The sequence below is a fragment of the Momordica charantia genome (genome assembly GCF_013281855.1).
Source record: "Momordica charantia cultivar OHB3-1 chromosome 4 unlocalized genomic scaffold, Mcharantia_2.0 BLBB01000004.1, whole genome shotgun sequence".
NCBI classification, from domain to species: domain Eukaryota; kingdom Viridiplantae; phylum Streptophyta; class Magnoliopsida; order Cucurbitales; family Cucurbitaceae; genus Momordica; species Momordica charantia.
Window position 1 is genome coordinate 4,007,841 of NW_028275162.1, and position 24,450 is coordinate 4,032,290.

Genomic DNA, 24,450 nt, shown 5'->3' on the forward strand with positions numbered 1-24,450 from the left:
CCCTTCGAATTGTTGCCTTCACATAACAAATATGGTAGCTCCAAATCCCCCTGGTATCATATTTTGAAATTAAAGGATATATTCTGCAACAATCTCATTTGGCAAATAGGCAGTGGCTGTGAGATTCTCTTTTGGCATCATAACTGGACTGGTAATGGCTCATTATGTCAACTTCTTCCCCGATTCTATGCTTTAACAAGTAGAAAAGATATGACAGTCTATGAAGCTTGGGATATGGACTTTGGTTGTTGGAATTTCGCTCTGAGAATACCGTTATTCGAGAGGGAACAAGCACAATGGTCTCTCTGATCCTCTACTTTTCCCGTTCCGGCGAATTTTCATGGGAAAGATTCTCCCAAATGGACTCTTTCCACTGATGGTCTTTTTTCAGTGAAGTCAATTAAACGCTGCCTTCGACCCAGGATTATCTCTCATTCCCACCACCAGAACTTCTTCTCCACCTTATGGAATTTACTCATCTCGAAGAAGTATAAATTTTTTCTTTGGTGTATTCTTCATCAAGCTCTAAACACACAGGACAAGCTTCAGAATCGTCTTCCACATATATACATCAGTCCCAGTTGGTGTCCACTATGCAAATCGGCATCTGAAACTTTGGACCATATTTTCCTTCATTGCCCTTTTACTGCAAGTTTATGGCATCGTCTCTTCTACATTTTTCAGGTCCAAAGTGCGATTCCTTGCCAAGTCGATTTATTCATCACAGAAAATCTTAGCATTCCTCCCTCTAACCAGAAGTCTGTATTATGAAGCAATGTTATAAGTACTATTCTTTGGCATACTTGGTTAGAAAGAAATCACCAAACATTTACAGATTTTTCGAAGACTACAACCAACATTTGGGAGGACATCACAGTCACTGCTTCTCTTTGGTCTACAAAATCTAATCTTTTTTGTACTTACAATACATCTACTATATCTCTTAATTGGAGTGCTTTTATATAGGTTTCCTTTTTTTGTGTATGTTTCTCACATACATCAATGAAGTCTCTTTTTCCCAAAAAAAAAAAAAAAAACATATAGAAAAGGAACTAAGTTTATTCATAATTTTATTTAAAGATAAGAAAATCCAATTTTTTTCATAACACTAATTAAAGATCTAGAAAAGGTTATCCACTAATGATAACTCAACCAAGAAGGTTACATATTGAAGATTTTCATCCAACATTAAACTTCCTTGAGGTTGTAACCATACAAAGGAAACCATAGAGCTATCTTAAACCATATGATCATGGTGTCTACTGTCTACCTAAAAAGCATATCTTTTCAAGATTCTTAATTCCCAAATCGTACATTGAGCTATTTGGAAGCATATAAACGCAACCAATAAAGAGGAAACATAAGCAATGTCCCACATGAAAGCATAGACAACTGAAAAAGCAATATCTCATCAATTACTTCACATGTAGAAAAAGAAAAAAATTTACCACACCACTTTTTATATCTCATCTCACCTTATATTACAGTGAGCAGAAGTCGAAGAAAACTTGAATCTTTTTCAACCAAGGAAAAGAGATGGGTGGCAGAGTGACTTCTTATCTAATCTTGCTTCATCTACTCCTTGTCATGGTGAAGTTTGACAAAATATGAAAAAGAAAAATTGCTACTTAATTTCAAAATCTGTGCTTTATATTAAACTTCTCCAAACTCAACGCCTCATATTCTAAGATCTTAACATGTCTATTTTTGAAGTTTCTTTACTTGGTTTTACATATTTTGCAGTTTGCTGAAGCCTCTGCTGAGGTTGGTGAAAAGAGCAAGCAAATGGAGGCTGCATCTTCAGACAGTAGTGTCCTAAGAATGGTGACCAAAATGACAGCTAATTCCCAAGAACTGAACTCCATGGAGTACATGAACGACCCATCAAACATGATTTTCTTCACCACAGATGACCTGAAACTTGGCAAGAAACTGCCTTTAAACTTACCCCCAAAAGACCCTTCAACCACCCCTCCTATGTGGCCCAAAGAAATGGCTGATTCAATCCCTTTCTCGCTCGAACAACTCCCTCAAATCCTCAACTTCTTCTCCTTCTCCCTGGGCTCGCCCCAAGCCCAAGCCGTGGAAAGCGCGCTCCATCGATGCGATATCGAACCCAACAAAGGAGAGACCAAGTTCTGCGGTACCTCCATGGAATCCATGGCGGATTCCGCCCGCTCAGCCTTTGGCTTGGGCTCCAAGTCATCTGTCAAATATCTGGCAACATCGGCCCATTCCACAAGATCACGTCCCCCTTATCTCCAGAACTACACTCTCCTCCAAATGCCTAATGAAATCGCAGCGCCAAAGTTCTTGGCCTGCCATGCCATTCCCTATCCCTATGCGGTCCACTATTGCCATTACCTCGAGGGAGACAATAAGGTGCTGCAAATTCCATTGGAGGGTGAGAATGGAAATGTGGTTATGGCTGCAGCCGTTTGCCACGTGGATACGTCCGAGTGGAGCCCTGAGCATGTGTCTTTTAAAGTGCTCAAAAGCAAACCGGGGATGACCCCGGTCTGCCATGTCTTCCCTCCCAACGATCTTATATGGATTCCCATGGATACTTGAGAATGGTTTTCCACAGGCCCCAGCCATGAAGATTGTGACTTTTCCTTTGGATTCCGCTAGTAATAACATAATTTAACCTCTTTGTTCTTAGATTTTTCTTGGGTGTCACTAGTTTTGTTTTAGTTCATTAGTCGTGGCTCTACTTTGTATGTTACCACGTATGTGAAAGAGTGAGCATTAAAGAAGGTAATTAGTGATTCACATGGCTATGGTGGGATTGACTGTTTTGTATAAGATAGATACGTTGTGAAAAAGGAAAAAAAAAAAAAAAAAGAAGGATAAATAGTGTGTTGTATTTATTTGCATTCATTTTAAAAAAGAAGGTTGCATTTTAAGCTGTTGATGTCGATTTCTGGATAAGTGTTTGCGTCGATGTCACGTAGGTGCCACGAACAAATGCTTTGGCTCCAAGGTCTTGGTTACCTATATAAAGAAATCAAGCACTTATGTGGTGTTACAACGATGATGTTTAAGTTAATTTCGAGGAAGAGAGCAAATGGGTATTGAACAAATAGAGTAAGAGAGCAAGAATTTCGAGAGCGAGAGTCAGTTGGAGAGTATGTGCAGGTTACTGATCACAAAGTGTTGTGTAAGGGGAAAAACAACTTACTTCTATTTGGGTTGCTCTTTCTTCTTATATATATGAAGAGAGAAAAAAGTTTTCATGTGTGAGGCACACAGGGGTGATATGTCGCACCGTGCGTCTATGGAGACCACTGACATCCTCTTTTTCCCTCGAATGGGGTCGTGGCAGCGCTCTGAGTAATCCCGTAAGACATATCGCAGTTTGGGTACAGAATGTCAGCACCCTACTTGTTATTATCTTCTATATAGGATATCTAGATGCACTCGACTTTGTAGCCGGTGTGCTTGAAAATTGGTCCAGTGCACGGGCCTGTGTGGTTGGATGGGCTTTCAAAGCATGGCTTCTTGATTTTATCGAACGAGAGAAGTGTATATTTGATCCTTGAGTTTCTTAAAATTATGATTTAATTCATGAATTTTGGAAATAGTTTTATTGGTACCCTTTTTAAAAAATAAAAAAGGGGCTAATTTCAGTCCTCACATTTTCTCCTATTGTACATTTTATATAATAGTATATAGATAAATTATTAAAAAATAACAACTAAAAATTATAAATATAGCAATAATCAAAATACGTAGACGAGTAATTACAACTAATCAATATATATCTTAATCAGTGATTCTTATGAATTATATTTAATCAATATAAAGTTAATCATTATTTGATGTTTTTTTTTACAACAATCATAATTTGATGTTAATCAATAATTATAACATAAAATAAATTTATATAGGTTACCATTATGAACAATTTTAAAGTTTTAAACAGATTTTTAATTATTTAAAAGAAGATGCATATTTATAAAGATTTTAAAAATAAAGCTTCCTATTTACATTGAAAAAGTTCCCTAGAAACATAAATATATAAATATATTGAAAGTTCATTAACCGTTTTTCCTTGAAAAAAGAAGAAATTGCAGAGGAAGTTAACATGGAGAGAGAGGAATATGTTAAAAGTGAGAAATATGGCATTAAAGAAGAAAAAAAATGAGGTTTTTTTTTTTAATACAACATATTGGAGAGATGATTCGAACTCACACTTGGAGGTATATGTCAATTACCACCAAACTATGCTGGTTTTGATAGGAAGAAAAAAAGAATTCCTGAAAAGAAAAAGGATAATCCATTGAATGAGCTACATTTTGTGACCAAAATATATTTCTTCTTCATCTCCCCTATTTTAGTTCCATTCTTCATCTCTGCAGTCGAAGGCCACTGTCGATGATTTGCACGACCGATCACCACCAGCCAGGGATCTATAAAATTAAGTGTGACTATTTTTTTAAATATGAGCTCGTAGTTGATACAAGAATTAACAAAAAAGAAAAAAAAAAGAGGGACAAATTCGAAAAATTCAAATATGGTGTTGTTGATTAATTAGGCCGGAGACTTCAAGCAACAATCACTTGAATTCAATTGCTAAAATTTAGGCCGTGGAATTGGTTGGGGATGTGAAATCCTAAATCCCTTTGTCATTGCTATATCATCGATATCACTCATTCGACTCTATCATAGCATAACTGTCGCTATATCGATCTCGATATTACTCGTTCTTATTTTTCACTTTCGGTCTTATAGTTGAAATTGAAGGAATTGGAAGCTCGATTATTATGGAGGATAGGCTAGGCACAATTTTACGAATTTGTCAATTCAAAACAAAAAAATTGTAATTTTTTTTATTTGAAAAGCCATAATCTTAACCTCTTTCAGTGAAATCTGAGATTAAAAAAAAATTCTATTAAAAAAATATATATTAGAATTAACTAGAAAGAAAATCTTGAATGAGGGTTCTGACTCGAGACCTAACTATCGTGACAAGTTGAAAAATGGTGATGAAGGAAAGGTGTTTAAGAATGTAATTTCGCAGGTCAGTTTTTAAAAAGAAAATATCAAATTTTAAAATTCCAACAATAAATCCACTATTTAACTTCTCCTGTCTATCTCGTTCAATCTTCCTGCTTCTTACTTTATTTTATTCTATTTATTTTCTCTTTTTTCAAGTCCACCCCGTATCAAATCATATATTCTTTTTCCCTTATCTATCTTCTCATAATGTGGCCACATCATCTCCAATTTGGTAGGTCCCATCATATTTTTCCATTTTTTTCTTTTCTTTTTAAAAATTTTTTTGGTGACATTTCTCTTTGTTATATATATATATTTTTTACCATCCTTCTTTTATTTCATTTCTCTTCTTCTAATTTCTAATTATTCAATTTTTTTTACAATTTAATTGTTTCGGTTTCACTTACCTCCATATTCACAATTATACTTATTGAAGTTTTCTAAATTGTAATCCAAATATATTTTTTTTAATTCATATATATATAGATAATTTTCAATTATCATAGATTATATAAATAATAATTTAATTTTATGTATAAGTAATTTTTTTTTAAGATATTTATATGCTATGTCAAAGAAATTTTAAAATGTCAAACATAAATAATTAAATTTAAACATTTGATGAAATAAATACTTAAATAATCTTAATTCTTGTTCTCTTATGCATGTTTAAATAATTATAGTCTGTAAAAATATAAAATTTTAAACGAATGTCTTAAAATAATAATAATAGTTTATTTTGAATTTATAAAGATATAGATAATTAATTTCAAGCAAACAAATATTAAAATAGAATCATTTTAAAAAATTATAATAAAATAATATACCTTAATATTTAAATTTTAGAATTGACATAAACCAATTTTAAATGAAAATTTATTATAATCTAACTCTAATGGTAATTTTAACAAAAATAATAATAATAATAATAACAACATAAATCTAATTTACATAACTCCAGACTTAATACCTCTACAACTTAACACAACATAATCTTAGAATTCTAGACTAAGAAACTCTACAACTTAAACACAGATTAAACAACTTCAGACTAATTAATTCACCATATTTAATAATTCTAGGTTTAATAACTCCACTATGCGGCTTGAAACTCTAACATTTTTAGCTCAAAATATATATATATATATATATATATATATATATATCTTTTAACTAATTTAATCATGCTCTAGTGGGCCTACGAGACATCATTCTAGCAGCTTACATGACAAAAAATTGATTTCACTGACAATTTAATATGTATTTAAAAAAATGTCACAACCTTTCTTTCTTGTATATATTTTTTTTAATATGGCATATAATTTTAGCTTTTCACAATATGTTTAACATGAATTTAAATGGGTTATTTTTAAAGTTTTTAAACAATCTACTCTTTTTAAAATACGTACCTATTTATTTTATTATATGCTATTTATATAATTTTCACATTATTTATATATGATAACATATTTTTATTTTTCCATATTTGTCGCAATTACCAACGAGTAAAAACTCCTTAAATTTTAAAACAAATTCCAACAAATACACAACATACTTTTTTTTTAATATTACGATGATAACTTGATAAGATTAAAGATACATGACTGCTTGAGCTGTGCTCATATTATTTATTTCCACAAAGACACATGGTAACGTGATAAAACTCAAGGAGACATCCACAGAAAATCAGTTTCAGCAAAAACATGGCAGACGGGGGTCCCTGGTTTGGTTTTGAGCACACGGAACGAGGGATGATTAGATCTCCAATCAGACGTATCCATGTGGCAAACGGCGATAGCCTCGACACGGTCGCCATTGTCGCCTTCCAACGGAAGCTGCATCACCTTGGCGTCTCCCCCGGGGGAATGGCATAAGTAAACTGCATAAGGATAGGGCAGTGAGTGGCAGGCGAAGAACTTAGGCACAGCGATTTCCTTTGGCATTTGGGAGAGAGTGTAGTTTTGGAATATGGTGTGGGGATTTGAGAGATGGGAAGTGGTGAGATTTTTCATAGGGGAGTTTTTGGGCAAGCCCAAGATGGAGCGTGCTGAATCCAACATGGATTTTGAGGAGGTGCGGCATAATTTGATCTCTCCTTTCATGGGGTGCTGCTCACAAAGCCACAGTGTGTCTTCCACAGCTTGGGCTTGGGGGGACCCTGAGGGGAGGGAAAACAAGCTGAGGATTTGAGGGAGTTGTTTGAGTGAGAAGGGGATTGAATCTGCTATTTCTTTTGGAAAATAGTGTGGAAAGCTGTCTTTCGTGGGGAAGTAGAATGGGAGTTTTTTGCCTAGTTTCAAGTCTTCCATGGTGAAGAAAATCATTTCTGTAGGGTTGTTGTTGTTCATGTGCTCCGAAGAGTAATGATCAGCATTATGTTGCTCATCCATCGAGTTATTCTCTTCAGAGTTGTGTGTTGTTTCAGTTACCATTTTAATCTTTTCATCCTTACTATACCAATAGAGGTCGCGAATGTTTGGTTGAGGCTTTACATCCTTACCATACCAATAGAGATCACGAGTGTTTGGTTGAGGCTTTGCATCCTTACCATACCAGTAGAGGTCGCGAGTGTTTTGTTGAGGCTTCGCATCATTGCCATACCAGTAGAGATCACGACTACTTGGTTGAGCCTTTGTATCTTTACCATACCAATAGAGGTCGCGAGTGTTTTGTTGAGGCTTTGCATCCTTACCATACCAGTAGAGATCGAGAGTGTTTGGTTGAGGCTTTGCATCATTACCGTACCAATAGAGGTCACGACTGCTTGCTTGAGCCTTTGTATATTTACCATACCAATAGAGGTCGCGAGTGTTTTGTTGAGTCTTTGCATCCTTACCATACCAATAGAGGTCGCGGGTGTTTGGTTGAGCCTTTGCATCCTTACCATACCAATAGAGATCGCGGGCATTTGGTTGAGGCTTTGTATCCTTACCATACCAATAGAGATCGCCAGTGTTTGGTTGGGTCTTTACATCGTCACCATACCAATAGAGGTCGCGGGTGTTTGGTTGAGGCTTTGCATCGTCCTTACCATACCAGTAGAGGCCGCGACTGCTTGGTTGAGCCTTTGTATCCTTACCATACCAATAGAGGTCGCGAGTGTTTTGTTGAGTCTTTGCATCCTTACCATACCAATAGAGGTCGCGGGTGTTTGGTTGAGCCTTTGCATCCTTACCATACCAATAGAGATCGCGGGCATTTGGTTGAGGCTTTGTATCCTTACCATACCAATAGCGATCGCCAGTGTTTGGTTGGGTCTTTACATCGTCACCATACCAATAGAGGTCGCGGGTGTTTGGTTGAGGCTTTGCATCGTCCTTACCATACCAGTAGAGGCCGCGACTGCTTGGTTGAGCCTTTGTATCCTTACCATACCAATAGAGGTCGCGAGTGTTTTGTTGAGGCTTTGCATCTTTACTATACCAGTAGAGGTCACGGATGTTTGGTTGAGGCTTTGCATCTTTACCATACCAATAGAGGTCGCGGGTGTTTGGTTGAGCCTTTGCATCCTTACCATACCAGTAGAGGTCACGGTTGCTTGGTTGAGGCTTCACATTCTTACCATACCAGTAGAGGTTGCGGGCGTTTGATTGAAGCTTTGCATCCTTACCATACCAGTAGAGATCGCGAGTGTTTGGCTGTAACTTTACATCGTCACCATACCAGTAAAGATCATGGATGTTTGGTTGAGATTTTACATTATCACCATACCAATACAGATCACGAGTGTTTGGTTGAGGCTTTATATCCTCAATAAAAGGCTTTTCCCCTTCAGCATGAAGTGGCTTTGAATCGAAATGAGTTGCTTCTGGAAATGGCTCTTCTTTTACCTCGTTTCTCCCCGGCTCTCGACTTGCCTCTATGATACTTGCAAGCTAGATACCAGAAAGGGGGATAGAAAGAAATATCAAAGGATTTCAAAAATGATATAACTTAATATATGTATATATTAATGTAGAAAAATGTATAATTGAGTGTATCTTTTCACATGGATATGGTTAGATGTGTATCCACCAAATGATCTTGTAAGTAAAATGCAGGAGTGAGGAATGGAATTGCTTACCAACAGAAGTGAGAGGAAAGTGATGAAGACAGGCCCCTTCATATCTTTCACTGATTTCCTTCAAAATTCTTTTGATGAGTTTGCTCCAAACATCCCAAACTTTGCACTATATATGGAGAGCTTGCAACTGAAACGTGGATTTTTATAATCCCAAAATTATAATCTCGTGTGAATTATTTTAATGTTACTCCCCTTATCTTTCATTTTTAAAGTATCTTATCTCAAAATAAAAAGTCCATAAGGATATAGAAAGCTTCCTCGATCGCTTCGCGATATTTCTATTGTGATGATGCTTAAATATGTAGAGATCACGAGACACACAATAAATGACTTCAATTCGTGTAGTAATTAGGAAACTTATGTAAAAAAAAAATCTTTTTTTGGAAGGAAAATACTTGGCGCTCCTCAACTATGAAGAGAAACTTTGTCCTCTTCATCATTAAATATTTGACAATTAGAAGAGAAAAATACAAAAACATAAACTTTTTAAAATAATATAATAATGAAATATGAAATATTTAATGAATGTGGAGTAACTAGAACTCACATGATTTTGCAAAGGTCCTACTTATGAGAAAGGAATGGTTGATGTGAATTATTCACATAAAAAATTATGCATTTAAATAATATAATATAATAATGAAATATGAAATATTTCATGTTTATTGTTTAGGGTTTATGTAAATATATATTATCTCTGATCTGATTTCTTTCTATTCTAATCTTAACAAATTATGCATTCTATCATATTTCTCTAAAGCATTTTAAGGTTCAAATATTTCCATCTTTATTGGACTAGGAAAAATAAGGATTAATTTGGTTAGTGATCTGAGAACAAAAATCATATTTTCAGTGCTATAGTAGATTTAAAAATTAAATATTTTCAGTTTAAAATATTGTTTAAGTTGTTTATTATATTTGTAAAATATTTAGTTGAATCTAAAATAATATTAATTAACTTATTAACCTTGTGTTATAAATATTGAAGCTAAAATTATTATTTTACAATATTCTATAATTTAAAATATATTATATTATTTTACATGTTTTAATTTTAACAAAAATGAAATCAGTTTAGAACATGAAATAACATATTTATCCAATCTTTTATATTTTTAATATAATTCTATATTTTAAAGTTTCAATTTCAAAATCTAAAAATACTAGAAGCATACAAATTTTGTTTTAAGAAATTCCACTATTTAGATGAAAAAATTCCGAAAAAAAAATTTGAAAAACAATCTTAATAAATCTAAAAACAATAAACAGAATCCGGATACATAAACCCTAAATTATTTTTATAATTAATTTAGAAATCGAATACCAACACCTTGTTAACTTTTGGAACCTTTTTTTCTAGATGGATCAATTAATATAAACATGTTTTTCCTTCAAAAATTGGTATTAGACTGGTTGGGTGGGATTTTTAAACCTTGAGCTATAATTAAGGTTAATGTTTTTAACTATGTGGATAATATAAAATTTATTTGAATTTTTACTCCAAGAAAAAAAAATATGCATAATAGCTAGCACAATAATGATATAATAGGCTTTTTTATAGCATTTTTTCTAAAATCTTGACATCACATGTTTACTACACAACAAATATTATAATAAATTGAAACTATAGCTTATTTACCTTGCTATGAAAATATATTACAGCATTAGTTCTTAAACTTATAATAAGTATCTATAGCCAACAAAGCACACTACCGTAAACTTATCACATCACAATATATGAGAAGGCATGCGACTTTTTACCGGAAGTATAAATATATATTAATTGCTGAGTTACGCTTATATTAATATAGCATCACATATTTAAAGTCAAATTTATAGTAAAGCATAAATCTAATCTCGCAAAATATATATTTTTTTAAATATTACATAAATTTTATTTTTCTGGATATATTTTACCTTACAGTGGAATTTGACTTTGATTTAGACTATGTTATTTCTATAAAATTTTAAATATTTATGTATTACATATTTATTTTATATTATTTATGAGATTGCCTCCATTTTAAATATTTAAAATAAAACACTCAATAATTGACACTCAATAATTGACTTGAATGATTGAACGTAGGGACATATGTAAAATTATTTATTATTATTATTAGGGGAAGAACCATGGAAGAAGAAAGAGAAGGTGGAGAGAGGAAACGAGAAAATAATAATGAGAAGAAAAAAAGAGAGAGAAATTAAAAGTTTTGATGAGAAATAACGGCTGCTAGAGAGCCACGTAGGTGGGAAAGGACAGGAGGGGTAAAAAGGAAAATGACAATAATAAATAAATATATATAGAAATTATTTCACGTGAAACAACTTTTTCTTCTTTAATCTTTATAATCCTCCACCTACGTGGCTATTTATTAGCAATTATCTTCTTTTATTTTATTATTATTATTTTTTTCTTTTTAATATCCTCTTGTTTAACTTGTTTCTCCCTCTCGTTTTCTTCTCCCACTTTAGATGTTTTTTCCTTCTGTTTTTTTCACTGATTAAACACTACGTGAAAATGCATAGAGTATTTTTAATTTAACTTAAATTTATAATAACATAAATAAATGAGAAAAATAATACTACTAATACTAAAATAATAACAATAATAACAAAAAAGAAAATTAAGATATATATAAGCAAACTTCATATATATGTATTTTACTAATTTAATCATTTAATCTTTATGAGTGTATTTAAATTGCATTATTTTGACTCGAACGAGCATAGTTCAGTATAATTGATATATATCTGAGTTTAATCCCTCACCCACACATGTTGTACTTAAATTTTATTTTTTTTTGAAAATGTTATTTTATCTAATTTTGGACCATCATTTTTTAAAAATATTTTGTTTGTTTATTAGAAATTCTAAACAAAATTCAAGCTAACATTTTATTATATGTTAAATATTTTAATTCATACTAATTTAACTTCCCATTATAATAAAAAAATTATTAAAATTATTTAAAAAAATCTTTATATTATGTTATTGGAAAATGAAGAAATAAAAGGTTATATATCCCAAATCTTTAGATTTCATACAAATTATCGTATTAATTTTTTAATTTACTATTTATAATTAATTAAAAACTTTTTGATGTCATTGCACGATTTTTTTTTTCAACAAAATCAACATAAGCTTGTAATGGGATCAATACATTATTATTATTTTCTAAAAAAAACATTCTAAATACATGAAACACTAATTATAAAAGAACAATAAAAAAACAATAGTAACAGAAGAAAAATCAAACTTTAGCTATACATCAATCTAAAATATGCTGAAGCTTGACAATCACTATTATTTAACCTTATAAATTATGGAACGATAACGTCGCAAGCCTTGAGTTCAAGATATAGATTCGACACATGTATTATCTATCACTTGATGAATATGCCATCAACATAATTTTGAGATTAAATAATATTTGAGAGTAATGTTTTGAGAAAACTAAGTGTTGTGAAAAATTAGTGAAAGAAAATATGTTTTTTTTATAATAGTAAGAGATAAAACATTACAAAACTTTTGAAATTATCTAATATGAATTGTAACTAAAGAAAAAAAATTTAATTTTATTAGAAAACTTTTTGTATTATAACTTTTTTCATTCTAACATTATTTTGATGATATATACCTTTATTACTATTGATAATTGATAATTAATAATTAATTTAATATTTATAATAAATTATTAATCGCATGACTTGTAAATTAATAAATTAAGGAAGGGATAAAAATGTCTAAAAATGTTTTTTCGAGATCCGGTCCTCCCATTTTAATATTGTATAGATATGTCACCAACATGATTTTGAGATTGAATAATATTTAAGAGAAATGTTTTGAGAGAACTAAGTGTTGTGAAAATTCAGTGAAAAAAAAATATGTTTTTATAGTAGTAACTAAAAAAATTTTAATTTTATGGCGCAGAAAACCTTTTGTATTATAACATTTTTCCTTCTAATCTTATTTAAATCATATACGTTTATTATTATTGATAATTAATAATTAATTTAATATTTATAATAAATTATTAATGGCATAATTTGTAAATTAATAAATTAAGGAAGGGATAAAAACGTCGAAAAATGTTTTTCCAAGATCCTCCCGTTTTAATATAGTATAAGATATAGATAAGTCGGTCGGTCGGTTCCCTTCCTATTTGAATATAGTATAGATATGTCACCGACATGATTTTGAGATTGAATAATATTTGAGAGCAATGTTTTTTATGGATAATATACATGCATGCGCAGCGGAAGCGAGCAAGAATCGAAATAACAATCTAGATGCATAATACAACCTAGGATTAAACATGCATCTCATACATTATGATGCTTAGAGATAAGTAGAGAAAAATACAAACCTTTGTAGCTTTTCAAAAATCTTCAAATAGCTCCAATGAAGGACCACCAACAGATCTTCCTAGTTATTCTCAAGGCTTGGAATAGAGTGGTGGGACTCGAAGGAAAAATTTAGAGAAAAGTGGAGCTAAAATGAGTCATGTAAGCTTTTCAAAAAAATAGCCAAAGGTTCCAAGACTTTTAATGTTTGAACAAAGGCTTTCTTAAATAAGCAAATTACATGCAACTCTTGCATGTCAAAGTTCACCAAAAGCTTACAACACATATTCCACTCATGCATGACATGGCTAAGTGTCAAAATGCATGTCTAAGTTCACAAAAAGCTTACAACACACATTCCACTTATGCATGCATGGCTAAGTGTCAAAAAGTGGATTTTTGAGATTATTTAAATGTTTCACTCAACAAGTTAGTGGAATTTTCCACCAACTTGGTTAAAAACATTATTTTAATCTACTTTAGTCAATCTTTGACTTTCTCTGGTCAAAGTCAACTATTTGACTTTTTCCAAAATCCCATGTTTGATGAAATTCATGCCTCCGATTATGAATCTGCATTCATAATTTTAATATTTAAATCCTATTTAAATATTTTGTCCAAATTTCTCAAATTGATACCATATATCAATTACTTAACCTAATCCGTACGATTCGAATTATTCCTTCAAATTATTCCAAGTTTATTCCTATATGAGCTAGCCAGGAGACCTTATCGACCTACAGATTATAAACTCTTTAACCTAGTTAACCAACATTCGTTAACTACCGGGTCACTCCACTAAAGCCCGTAGCTGCACTCTCCTCACTGTAGATATATTATGTCCATTTGATATAACCATGATCGGTAAGTCGACCCTTCACAGGTTGTTCGTAATTACAGCTAGGTCAAAATACCGCTTTACCCCTGTAATTACCTTTTGTTCCTTAAGTCCCACTGATCCTCTAATGAACAATGATTTGTAGTCCAACTATCAAATCAAAAATCCTCTCAATCCTTTTGATGAGGGTGGCGCCTATTGTTCAAGACCTGGATTCAGCCCTTAAGAGAACAAACTTTCTACTATTCTCAAAATTGGGTAGAAGTGAATTCCTTCTTGCACCCTATGTCCCTAGCTATCTACCGGGTCTTACCCCTGAAATGGGAGGCTTATTGAGTCAGCGCTGTTGAGCTGCTCTCACCCATGCAGATCTAAGGGTAATCCCGAGTAAACAGAAGTTCATAATTAGCTCAAGATTAAGATCGAGTTACCTAGGTCATCAAAGTCGAGATAGTCAGTTTCAAACAGTAAACGGTGTTATAAAGTAAAAGTGACTATCTCATGGTCCGGTCTTATGCAAACTCTTTGCACGGGACACCCCCACTCGCATGTCTTCACATGAACGAATTAAGATCACATCGTTTGTACTAGCTACAAAGTGGGCCGCATCCATAGTGTCCCCAGAATAAGGCGCCCAACCTTATTCCTATACTATAGACCATTTAGACTGTTAACTCAAACTTGATCCATATTTATGTCTCTTACATAGAGTTTGAGTCTCAGGTAACAGTCTAGGATCTTTTATTTTATTGGATTTAGATCTAGTAAGAACATTTTATTGGATCAATAACTACTTATTGATTAAAACCTTCAATAACAACTTTATTGAAAGATAAAAGTATATCTGGCATTTTCAAATTATGAATTTCAGGACATAAAACCCAACAGTTTTGAGAGAACTAAGTGTGGTGAAAAATTAGTAAAAGAAAATATGTTTTTATAGTAGTAACTAAAAAAAAATAATTTTATGGCCCTAGAAAACCTTTTGTATTATAACTTTTTTGCATTCTAACCTTATTTAGATCATATATGTTTATTATTATTGATAATTCGTAATTAATTTAATATTTATAATAAATTATTAATGGTATAATTTGTAAATAAAAAAATTAAGGGATGAAAACATCGAAAATTGTTTTTCCAAGATCCTCCCATTTTAATATAGTATAGATATAGATAAGTTGGATGGTTGGTTCCTTTCCTATTTTAATATAGTATAGATATGCCACCGACATGATTTTGAGATTAAATAATATTTGAGAGCAATTTTTTGAGAGAACTAAGTGTTGTGAAAAAATAGTGAAAGAAAATATGTTTTTATAGTACTAACTAAAGAAAAAATAATAATTTTATGGCGTAGAAAACCTTTTGTATTATAACTTTTTTTGCATTCTAACCTTATTTAGATCATATATGTTTATTATTATTGATAATTTGTAGTTAATTTAATATTTATAATAAATTATTAATGGTATAATTTGTAAATTAATAAATTAAGGAAGGGATAAAAACATCAAAAATTGTTTTTCCAAGATCCTCCCAATTTAATATAGTGTAGATATAGATAATTTGATTGGTCGGTTCCTTTCCTATTTTAATATAGTATAGATATGCCACCGACATGATTTTGAGATTGAATAATATTTGAGAACAATGTTTTGAGAGAATTAAGTGTTGTGAAAAATTAATGAAAGAAAATATGTTTTTATAATAGTAACTAAAGAAAATAATATAATTTTATGGCGTAGAAAACCTTTTGTATTATAACTTTTTGCATTCTAACCTTATTTAGATCATATACGTTTATTATTATTGATAATTAATAATTAATTTAATATTCATAATAAATTATTAATTGTATAATTTGTAAATTAATAAATTAAGTAAGGGATAAAAACATCGAAAATTGTTTTTCCAATACCCTCCCATTTTAATATAGTATAGATATAGATATAGATAAGTCGGTCGATGGCTCGGAATCGACCGATCGATTCACTTCTTAAACAGACTTGAGTGCCAACACCTGAAGGTGCCCCAAATATTATTATTATTTGGTAAAAGAGTTATTAACTTTATAATTTCACTGATGTGATATAAAATCTACATATATGTGTCGTTTGAGGAAAAGACTACAATCCGAATTGCAACGAAATCCTTCATATAATCTTTATATTTTTCGAACATCCTCCAATTCCCATGATTTTCCAATTCTTGCGAAAAAGCAAGCTTGATGTGACAGCTTATCACCTTTCCGTCTAAGTCTCATTAAATAATTTTTTTTTTACCCCTAGCATAATTCGAACTTAGTTAAATTAAACATGTCTTAATCAATTGAGAAAATTTTCAAGTCTGATTAAAATTAAAATATCTCAAATAGTATTTAGTTAATTATCAAAATTTGACCTCTAATATTTTAACATTCTCAATTTAACTTTTAATATATGAAAAACATTCAATTTAGTCATTCCATAAAAAATTTTATGGACATTTGCAAATATGACAAAAATATTTAGTAAAATCAGTAAAATAGCAACCACATTTAGTTTTTTCAAATATAGCAGCTTAAAAAAAACGAATGTCCAATTTTAAAATGACAACTTTACCCAAATGATATACATCTGTAACATATTCATAATATATCTTACTACCGATATATATATATCATATACATATGATATACTACCGATATTACTGATATGAGTATCTGATATACCTACAATATGTATGTGATATATATCTGATATACTATTGATATGAGTGTTTGTGTAATATGTATGTGATATACATCTAATATATTATTGATATGAGGATCTGATATACTGCTGGTATAATTGAAAATTTAGAAAACAAGTGACATATTTTGAAATACATAAAAGATTTTTGCTAGCAATTTCCCAAATTTTATTAATAATGGTGACGTAGGAATTTTGTCATGATCTCCTGCGTCGATAACATTAATGTGACGCCCAACTAGAGAGGAGGGGTACATGAATGAAGTGATACTACATCCGAACGAGAAGGATCCTGAGACCATAGAAGAATGGTTGAAAGACTTAAAAGAATTGATAGTCATTGCCTATACCAACAAGGTGCAGCCTCCTTCTCCGTAACTCAATTGTAAGAACTCCAAAGTTAAGCATGCTTGACTTGGAGCAATCTTCGACGTTATGGTTATGTTGACAATAGGATCATTTCAATTATACTAGTGTATTACTAGATCCAATGCACCTAATAAAAAAAATTGAGTTTATTCATTACTAAAATAATTTATTTTACTAAATTAATACGTGCTTTAAAAAATAATTTAGAGTAGTTATAAAAATATTAGATTAAAAATAATTACAATCATTAATAAAATAAGTTTAAAATGAAAAAAAAAATGATAAGAATTGATATTTAAATATAAAATATGAATCAAATATGTTGGTGATGAAATATCTCATTAGATTTAAAATTAATTTATGTTTTTATAATTTATAAGATCTTCTTAATTATTGTGTTGTTTATTTTATTTTAATAGGTATAGGTTTAAGTTTTCTAAATTATATACTTTCTTAATTTTATTAACATCAAGCTTTCAAATTGTGGTGGAAATTAATTTGGAGATACAAATTTATAATCAAATGGAATTATAAAATTATAAAATTTTTAACATTCTAAAATTTTCATATTGTTCCATTAAATATAATTACATACAAATATTTAATTATATAATTAATTTAGGTATATAATATAAAACTTTTACCTTATAACTTTTAAGTACATATACATTGCTTATATCATATAACATTTTCAATGAAGCTTTAGATTGCATTTTATTACTTTTAATATATCAATTAAGTATTTTTATATTTTAATTGTCAACAAAAATATTTACCTAAATTAAGCATATTATTATTTTGGTTATATATTCTCAACTTCGATAAAGAAAAATATTTTACTAATTTTATTAAATATTTATAACTATACTAATTATTTGAAAATTTTGTAACTTCGATTTTTTAGATTACTTACCCCAAAAAAATGAATGAATTTTAAGTATTTGTGAACAAAATTGTAAAAAAAAAACTTATATTTATATAGTAATAGGCGATGAGAATTGAAGTTACAAAACATTAGAAATTCCATTATAAATGATAATTAAATGATTTTTAAAAATTTATAGGAAATTTTTTAAAATTATTATATTTTGATAATTGATTAATTTACTCTTTATAACTTTATTAAAAAAAAATTTGTAAGGTATATTGACTTACATGATCAGAAATAAAAATTTACATTAATTGTAAAAGAATAAAAAACAATATAGTAACAAAAAAAATCCAATAACATTCCAGATAAATTCTCATCTCTAATTGATCAATACTTTTATTAACTTCATTACAAAAGTGAAATGGTAACATCACAAGTCTAGGAACTTAGATATAGATCCACCAGGTGTTTCTTTTGCAACTCGATCATGTAACCAACATCTTTAGACGTCGTTGAAACTTGAAGAGTACTCATCTGAGAGCAAATCTAAAAATCGAGATATAGATCCAACACGTGCTTCCCTTGCATATTTTATACAATCTATTCATATATAAATGTTTTCAAATACCTATGCAAATAGACAAAAAAAAACATTTCTTTAATCATACTGAATTATTGGTACTGCATCTACATGCATTAATAATAACCATTTAAGCTGTCATATTATTACCACCGATCAGAAGACCGTAAGTTCAAATCTCTACTCTCACATCTACTAAAAAGTACCATATAAGCTATCATATTAAAAAAATATTTATATTATTTTTTTCGAGCACATTAACAAAGGGGTGAAATGGAGATTCAATCTCTCTCATAAAAAAAAAAATTTTAACTTTTGAGATAAACTTCTTTATTAATGTGGACCATACAAGTTTTGTATTAATATGACATCTCTGCATGTTGATGCAGTACCAATAATTTCTGTACCTTTATACCAACATGATGTTTAAGCATGCAGATGCATTAACAATATCATTTACGATATTACGACAAAGCATCTTTTTCCACCAAAGGAAAAAAAAAAAAAATCTTACAAAGATATTGTAAAATAATGTCACTTGCATATGCATTTTTAAAGCAGTATATCATTTAAAAGATATTGTCGCTAAAAAAATAATAAAATAAAACACTCAATAATTGACTTCAATAACATATATTTCAAAAATAGAACAAAAGATATATATATACACATTATTAAATTTAAAAGTAGTATTAATTGTAAACTTATACAACTAATAAGACCAACCAAAAAGTCTTAAATTTAAAATTTTACAGAAGTAGTAAACTAGTACAATCATAAGACCAACCAAAAGTCAATATTGTGATATTTGAAAAAAAAAAAACAAGTAATGATATTTTTACAAATATATATTTATTTTATGTCATTTGAGGTAGTTTTTCATATTTGGAAGTCATTTCCTTAACCAACTAATTCCAATTCAAAGCCAATTAATTTTGAAGGTGAAAAGCCTTTAATGATATAAAGCCTTTGGAAAAATGGTATTGGTGCTGTTATTTGGAGTGTTTGGCTGGAAAAAACAATCGATCGTTTTTGGACAAATGTCGCTCTTTTGCTCAACTTTGGGAGGATATTAAAGTCTTGGCATCAACTTCGTCCTCAAAATCTCATTCTTTTTGTAATTACAATTTATCTACCATTTTGCTAAATGGGAGCCCTTTTGTATAGCCTCCTTCTTTTGTATGTTTCTCATGTATCCTCACAATGAAATGATTTCTTCTTTCAAAAAAAATATAAAGTCTCAACCAAACATTCACGAGATTTTACTGGTACGGTGACGATGTAAAGCCCCAACCAAACACTCAGTGACCTCCTACTAGTATGGTAATGATGCAAAGCCTCAACCAAACACCCACAACCTCTACCGGTATGGTAAGGATGCCAAACCTCAATCAAACACCTGCAATCTTTACTGGTATGCTAAGAATGTAAAGGCTCAACCAAACAATCATGACATCTACTGGTATGGTAAGCATGCAAGGCTTAGCCACGCAGCCACACGATTGCTACTAAATATGACAAAGATGTACTAAAGACTTGTTAAGGATCCCACATTGATAAAAGAAGGGACCAGGTTTATAATAGACATGGACTACTCCTCTTATTGTCAATTGATTTTGAGATGGAATCCCATGAATATTAATATGGTATAAGAGTCCAAAAGCTCAAACAAGCCACCAGTCCACAAATGAGATCCGACCAAGATCAAAAGATCAGGCACGATTTTGAGGGGGCAATATCGATATTGCATCGACATAAAATCATGCTTGTTTCGATTTGCAACTGAGTGAATCCCATCGATGAATCCCATCGACAGCCACAACCAAGCTTGCTCTAACGCAGAAGATTTAATAGTACTATATTTCATGATTGTTTAATCAAATCTAATATTTTGTCTGCTAGAAGATGGCATAGTGACAAGTACCCTGAGTTTTGTGGTACTACCCTAAAGTACTGTAGGGTTCAAATCTTGATTACACTGTTGTTCAGTCCCGATGAAACGAATTTAAGTTATAGGAATTAGTCAAATGACATTGGTTCTTAAAAAAAATCTAATGTAACATTTTTTTCAATTTTCTAATTTCCCAAATTTGCATCAATGTTGTAGTACACCTGCGGGAACTCCCATACCAAGACTTATCTACTCAGGTCTGGTTTGGTAACGCTTGTTTCTTGTTTCGATTTCTCTTTTTTTGAGAAACAGACATGTTTGATAACCAATCTCATTTCTCCTTTCTAAATTTTGAGAAACATTTCTAAAAAAGAAACCAATTTTTGGAAAATATAAAAAGTAGTTTCGTTTTTGCCGTTTCTATTTCTTTGTTTTGTGTCCAGGCGCTGTCTGAGTTTAAATAATATACTTGCCGCTAGTTTTTAAAAATTCATCTCTATGACCTCTATTGTATGGGAAGTACAATGTTCGAACCTCATGGTAGGCAAAAAATATTTTTTTTTTGTTTCTTTTTTTTATATTTTATATTTTTGTAATCTAAAATGTTTTCAAAATTTATTATGATTTAAAACTATTTATATTTTCTTAAACAAAAATTTTTCTGTTTTTTAAATTAAAAATATTTTAAAATTTTACTTGAAAGTTTATTTTTATTTAAAACTACTATATTTTCTTAAAAAAATTTCTATATTTTAAACCAAAAATATTTAAAAAATTTATTCTTTATTTAAACTAATAATTTATATTTTTTATATCAGTTTATATGGTAAATTATATTTTTTTAATAAATTATAAATTTGTTTTTTTTTAACTTAAAATATTTTGATAATTTATTCTTTATTAAAAACTATTATATTTTATTAAACAAAAAAATTGAATTTTTTAAATGAAAAGTATTTTGAAATTTTATTCTTTATTTAAGCTAATAATTGATACTTTTATATAAAATAAATTTATATTCTAAATTATATTTTCTTTAATAAATATTATTCTTCGAATCTATATTATATCTTTTTATATTATACTTACTAAATTTTATTTAACGAAAGATATATTATATTTACTAAATTTTATTTAACGAAAGATATATTATATTTACTAAATTTTATTTAACTAAAAATAAAAATCAACTAACATAGTATGTTATAAATTCTCCGTCAAATAGGTTGTAGTAGATTTGAATCCCACCCCTACTTGTAAAAAAAAAAAGAAACAAAAAAGAAACAAAATCCAGAAAATAGTTATCAAACATATTTTTGTTTCTATATTGAACAAGGCCTGACAAGTGGAAATCAATATAAATGGGAAGGAAACTACGACGCGGGATTTGAACAGAGAACAGAGGACGATAAAGGATGAATAAACCACACCAACTAAAAAGTTTAACTTTATTGGTTGGGTACAATTTATGGACATGTAACAAAGATCTACTATATTAGTTTTTTCTTGTTTTTATTAAAATGATATTTATCCAATTCTAATTTTTTGTTTTTTAATTTTAGATAGCATTGCCGGTTTAATTCTCATTTTAATTCTTTTTCAATTTTTGAATACATAAATTTCAAAAGATTATGGAAAAAAATAATAATAACACACTACTCAATTTTGAATAATATCATAAATCTTTAACTTTCTAAACAAATAATAACTTAAAAATAATTTAGTTTGTCCATGCCCTCTAAAAATAAAAATGATGGCTTAAGCAGTGTTTTCATCGGTCCCCTTCAAGAAATAATTGACTGTTCTCCAATATTTTTAAATCAGCATATCAACTTTGGGACGAGGTTAAGAGTAGTTGCTTTTTTATGGTCATTTAAATCCATCTTCAATTATGCTATATCTATCACCTTTTTAAATTGGAGTGTCCTTTTTATCGAGTATGTTTCTTAGATACTTTTTTAATGAAATGATGCGATGTTTTCTTTCAAAAAAGAAAAAAAAATGTGTTAGTTACTACATTATCATGATTTAATGATCAATTAATAATCAAATTCAAACTTGAAAGACCAATTAAAAACTTCAGGGACTTTTTTGTCACTTTTAAAACTTCTAAGACGGAATTGAAACTAAATTTAAATCTTAGAGACTAAAATATTGTTTTTTTTTTAAATTTAGAGGTCAAATAGAAATGAAGTTCAAACCTCGCCACACTTAAAATTAAACTTTTCGTCCACAGTTTATATAGTCAAAGCTAGCATGGTTTAGTGGTAATTGACATATACCTCCAATCAAGAGGTTGTAAGTTCGAATCTCCTCCCCAAAATATTGTAAAAAAAAAAACAAAAAATTAAATTTATATAATTATGTGTCCCATTTGACATTAAGTTCTCTGGATCCGCTAAAGCGGATTTAAACTTCTTACGTCAAACTCATGCAAACCCTACCCCAACCAAAAACTTGGGTAATGTGTTATAGATTAATTGTTCAAAAATGATCATCAATGAATACCAAACAAAACTAAATCTACGTTATTATGAGTTACTCATTCTAGATTTCAGTTTTAATCACACTTTCACAATTTACACTACTACAAAACATGAAATAGACTACACTAGTTTTTAGACATTCAACTATGCTTTTCAAAAAACATGTAATCTAATATTCAATAAATTGACATAACCGTAGTCTAAAAAAATGCACGAACGTATAGACCAGGATTTTTAGCAACTGTGGTCTAACAATATGTAATAGACTACGACTTTAGAAGAAATAGTAGTCTAAAATCCTACTTTAAACCATAGATATAGAAACCGAGGTTTATACATATGTGTATTAATCTACTTTTGATTACGATTGTGGTCTAAAATCCCACTTTACACTACGGTTCAAAAAAACAGTAGTCTATAAGATAGATATTAGATTATTTTTTTATTTCGAGTGTGGTCTAAAATCTTCTTTTTCACCCTAGTAAAAACATCTAATAGTCTAAGGCCAAATATTAGTTGAATTTAGATCAATAGTTATTAACATCGCGGTTGAAAAGAGCCAATTGTACACCACAATGAACAGTAATTATGGTCTATAGATCGAATTTTTGTTAACGATTAAATTATCAGAGGTTAGTACCCAAGTCTAAGCTTGAAATTTTCGATCTAAAATTTAACTTTAAACCATGCTTAATAAATATTGTCTTCCACCAGCGCTGTTACAGTTTCTTTCCGCCATTGCAGCTTAGTCCGTCGCTGCAGATAGAATCTCTGTCCGTCGCCGTTGATCGAACTGTTGTCCACCGTCGTCGTTCGTATCACCGCTTGCTGCTGCCGTTAGAATGATTATCTGACGCTGTCATTCGACTCGCCGCCGTCCACTACACTCGTGCAGTGTTCGCCACCGCCAGCCGTTCGAGTTTCCTTCCGCCGCTATTCCCTCGACTCCAGTGTTCTAGATTCGGTAAGGGTTTGATTATTTTAGAATTGATTAATTTTCTACTCTGTTGTGGAGTGACTTTGCTAGTTTTGTTCATGAAGTGAAATATAATTAAGAAAACGAGTCGGATGATGATTTATAATATTTGGTAGCCATATAGCCTAAACAAAACCAATCTTAATTTTAAAAAATATACGATCGGTAAGGTAAGAAGAGACGGAAGGATTTGGAAATCGCATCCCAAACAATAATACTGTTATCAAAATGACTATATATAAGCTGCTTTAAGTTATTAACAAATGTCAAAAAACAATTCTTAATATTATTCAACG

General features: G+C 30.2%; 2 protein-coding genes across 2 annotated transcripts; one reads left to right on the forward strand and one right to left on the reverse strand.

Moving 5' to 3' along the window:
• Positions 1 to 1,430: 1,430 nt before the first annotated feature.
• On the forward strand, positions 1,431 to 2,906 carry LOC111007610 (BURP domain-containing protein BNM2C). The gene is made up of 2 exons (XM_022280025.2): positions 1,431 to 1,590; positions 1,744 to 2,906. Exons 1-2 carry the CDS (start codon positions 1,537 to 1,539, stop codon positions 2,569 to 2,571), a joined length of 882 nt encoding a protein of 293 aa, XP_022135717.1. The 5' UTR covers positions 1,431 to 1,536; the 3' UTR covers positions 2,572 to 2,906.
• A 3,638-nt stretch (positions 2,907 to 6,544) lies between these two features.
• Positions 6,545 to 13,603, reverse strand: LOC111007806 (uncharacterized). Its single transcript, XM_088123211.1, has 3 exons — positions 13,435 to 13,603; positions 9,065 to 9,191; positions 6,545 to 8,876 (listed from the first exon to the last, which is right to left on the reverse strand). The coding sequence occupies exons 2-3, from the start codon at positions 9,104 to 9,106 to the stop codon at positions 6,666 to 6,668; spliced, it is 2,253 nt and encodes a 750-aa protein (XP_087979337.1). The 5' UTR covers positions 9,107 to 9,191; positions 13,435 to 13,603; the 3' UTR covers positions 6,545 to 6,665.
• Between the last annotated feature and the right edge of the window lie 10,847 nt (positions 13,604 to 24,450).